At 49.4% G+C, this 3692-nt stretch overlaps 1 protein-coding gene across 1 annotated transcript in view; it reads left to right on the forward strand.

Moving 5' to 3' along the window:
* Positions 1 to 3692, forward strand: part of LOC116685814 (SH3 and multiple ankyrin repeat domains protein 2-like) — a gene marked incomplete in the record, with an annotated part of 236568 nt that overhangs the window by 65935 nt on the left and 166941 nt on the right. Inside the window, 1 exon segment of the mRNA XM_032510775.1 lies at positions 2343 to 2425. Within this exon segment, the coding sequence (XP_032366666.1) occupies positions 2343 to 2425 (83 nt within the window).

Here is a 3692-nt window from a genome sequence, read left to right on the forward strand (position 1 = left end):
TGCGTGCGTGCGTGTGTGTGCGTGTGAGTGTGTGTGTGCGTGTGAGTGTGTGCGTGCGTGCGTGTGTGTGTGGGTGTGTGTTTGTAAGGGAATGCTGGGAGATAACCTTCAGTGTATCAGCAGTGCGGGCCTTCTTCCTCTCTAGACAGATTGCGTTGCTAAGGGAACTGTTGCTAGGATGGCTGTCGCACCTCTCTCTTTCTCTCCTTTTATTCTCCTCTCTCTCTCTCTCTCTCTCTCTCTCTCTCTCATCCCACGTGTCTATTCAGTGTAATCCTTGCACCTAATATAAGCTGAATGATGCACCCGTACAGACAACACCTCAGGCTGGAGGAGCACCTCTCCTCTTCTCAGCTCCGCTTCACGACTCTGAGCCGTGATCACTGCAGGAAATCAGAGACGGAACGTACCATTTTATGCGTATTTCAGAAAACTAAGACCTGCGGGTGATAAACACTCCCCCTGGTTAACATGTCAGATTAGACATGGTATGGCTGAGTCAAACTTCAAGAGGTTCCCTTTCATTTTGTAGTAATTGTTGTGTCGTAGTATAGCTTCACCAGGGTTTAGGAGGGAGCCGGGGGGGGGGGCACTTTGTAACACATGTTATATTGCTGGCCTAGCAGCTAGCGTGGCACGCCATTATTCTCTGCTTCTGACTGGCTAGTAGTCCTGACCTAGGGACTGTCAGTGCCCCCATACTCTGCTTCTGACTGGCTAGTAGTCCTTACCTAGCTACTGCAACATGTGCGACTCCCAACAAAGATGGAACAGAAGTGAGATGCCTCACTCTGTAGCTGAAACAAAGAGCTCAACACAAAGGGTGAAAAGAGGAGCTGCAGCAATGTTCAGTACAACAGCTCATTGTCGTTTAGCAGACTCAAAATAGCTGACTCAGAAAAAATGCCATTAACTTTCACTCTATGTGATCTTCCGGTTTAACAATCAGGCAAATGTAGTTCCATAAACACCCAAATGTGTACGTTGGATTTTTTTCTCCCACTAGACTGAAAGGAGACATGTTGTGGAAGCAAAATAGTTGTTTTTGCCTGTAGCGTCTACCCTAAAAAGGAGAAAATGGGACATAATGTCATATGCATTTCTAGCTGCAGTTGCAGGCTGACTGCACAGCTGACACTTCAGATGTTTAATGGGGAAAGAAACATGGAGCATTTCAGCAGAGTATCAATCATTTAGGCTATTCGCTACCTCAAATCATTCGTTCAGACATGCAAAAAGGGACTTTATCTATTTCTATTTAGCGGACATGTCAGTGAATTTAACTGGAAGAGGACAGATAGCCACACCACTCAAACGTCAATCAATCAGTTAGCTAATCAGTCTGAAAATTGGACAAATATCGGACCAAAGGACACAGTGACACCCTGCCATCACTCTTTTCCACATCTGGTCACACACACACACACACATGCACACACACACACACACACACACACACACACACAAAACACACACACACACACAAACACACACACACAACCACCACACACCACCACATACAACACACACACACACACCTCCCTACATTCGGTTCTGTAGCTGTGAGGCACATTGCAGCACCACACGCAAAACTTCTTGACGTCTCTTCACACCGAACTCTGCTGCTCTCTATCTCTCTCTCTACTCTCTTCTCTCTCTCTCTCTCTCTGCACGCGCCTGCTCTCTCTTCTCTCTCTCTTCTTCTGTTCCTCTCTTCTTCTTCTCTCTATCTCGCCTTCTCTCTCTCTCGCACGCGCGCTTTCTCTCTCTCTCTCTCTCTCCCTCCACCCTCCATCCCACAAACCCGGCGGCGAGCTTCAGCCTTCCTCCCGCCTCATCATGAGCATTAGCGGCTATCGCCATCAAGCTCGATGTCGCTTCTCCTCGACGGCGCCGCACTCCCGCACCGCCACCGGAGCCGCGCGGGGTAACCGCGCTGCCGACCCCGCGTTTTCCGCGCAGGGACGCCGGCCGCGGCGTGCGTTCGGCGGGGAACGGAGGTGCAGAGAAGGGGAGGGAGGCGCTTCTCTTTCGTCGGTTGTCTCCCTTCCTTTTTTTTTTTTTTTTTTTTTGGGTCGTCTCTCGTTTTGGAGATGCTGTCGCCGGGCTGTCGGGGCCGCTGTCATACCGTTTGCTAGAGATAGAGGCCGGCCGGAGGAGGAGGAGGCGGAGGAGGGGGAGGCAGCGGTTGTGGTGGGGTGGGGTCGGGGTTGCCCTGCCCTGCCCTGGCCGGACTAGCTCTCCTCCAGCAGCATGAACCTCCACTCGGGCAGGGCGTCCGTGGCCATGCTGCGGATGATGGGCTGTGCTAACGGTCGCTCTGCTCGGCATCTCCTCAACAGTGACTGCGTGGTGGACGAGAAGACGGTGGTGCTCCAGAAGAAGGAGAATGAGGGATTTGGCTTCGTCCTGCGAGGGGCAAAAGGTAGGAACAACTTAATGACTTTTTGTGTGCTTTTTAGTATTTTGTGTCTCTTTCTGTCTGTCTCCCAAAATCAACACGAGCCTAAACTCTTGCAACACAAGCAGCCAAGATTACCATGTTCACATATTTGCAAAATGTTCTCTGGTGCAATTTATTTTGGGGCAGTTTGGCTCATTTTAGAATTAGTCTTGGACTAATGTGTGAGAGGATACATGAAGTGATTCTGTAACCCCCCCACAGACAACACACACACACACACACACACACACACACACACACACACACACACACACAGACTCCCACCCTCCCAACAATAGCGTGCAAAAACATGCAAATAAGTTATAAAAAAATACATTTAAAAGCAACTTTAGTGTGACCTTCCCTGGAGCCCTGCACAAACTGTAAGTCAACACACACACACACACACGCACGCGCACACACACACACACCCACACATGCATGCACATTCACACACACCCACACATGCACACATGCACACACAGACACAAACGCGCACACACAGGTTTGTCTACAAAAACACATAGCCTACAATGCACAAACACACGCATGCACTCAGACACACACACAGAGACACACACACGCACACGCACACACACGGTGTCAAATAGTTGTGATGGCATGTGTTGTTGTCGAGAATGCAGCCCACCCAAACTTGCCCACATTTTTATATTAATGTGTTTTTTTTTTAAATCCTGTTCCCCGCCTTTCAGGGCTGACGTAAACATCTGTAATATGACATCACTAGTTCATGGAGAAGAAGTCCTTTTCTTTTTGGATGATGTTTTGGCGCGTGCACCTGCCTGCCTTGTGACGCCCCACCATCACCCTGAGTTGTTGTGATACGAGTGGCACATCCAGGCGGTTTGCTATATTTCGCCAGGCAGTGAGATTGGCTCTAAAAATAGCCGGCGCGAGCTGCTGCGTCGGTCTCGCCATGTCATAATCCACGTTGCGCTCCACTACTGCGCTGCGCCGTCGGATTGGTCGAGAAGGAAATTTAGTAATTTTTATGTTCCGTTTTTTTTTTTTTTTTTAAGACATGCAGAGAGAGAGAGAAAGAGAGAGAGAGAGAGAGAGAGGGAGGAAAAAGGGATTTGCATTGAAAAACAAGAGGAATGTTCTAGTCATTCTGACACACTCTGCTATATCACCCCGGGGGACTGACCCAGCTGAGCTTATCCCGCACGAGGGTGAACACAGAAACATGCACTGATGCTCGGGCTGTCACATGTGCTTATGTCTTGTT

Source organism: Etheostoma spectabile, unplaced genomic scaffold (assembly GCF_008692095.1).
Source record: "Etheostoma spectabile isolate EspeVRDwgs_2016 unplaced genomic scaffold, UIUC_Espe_1.0 scaffold271, whole genome shotgun sequence".
NCBI classification, from domain to species: domain Eukaryota; kingdom Metazoa; phylum Chordata; class Actinopteri; order Perciformes; family Percidae; genus Etheostoma; species Etheostoma spectabile.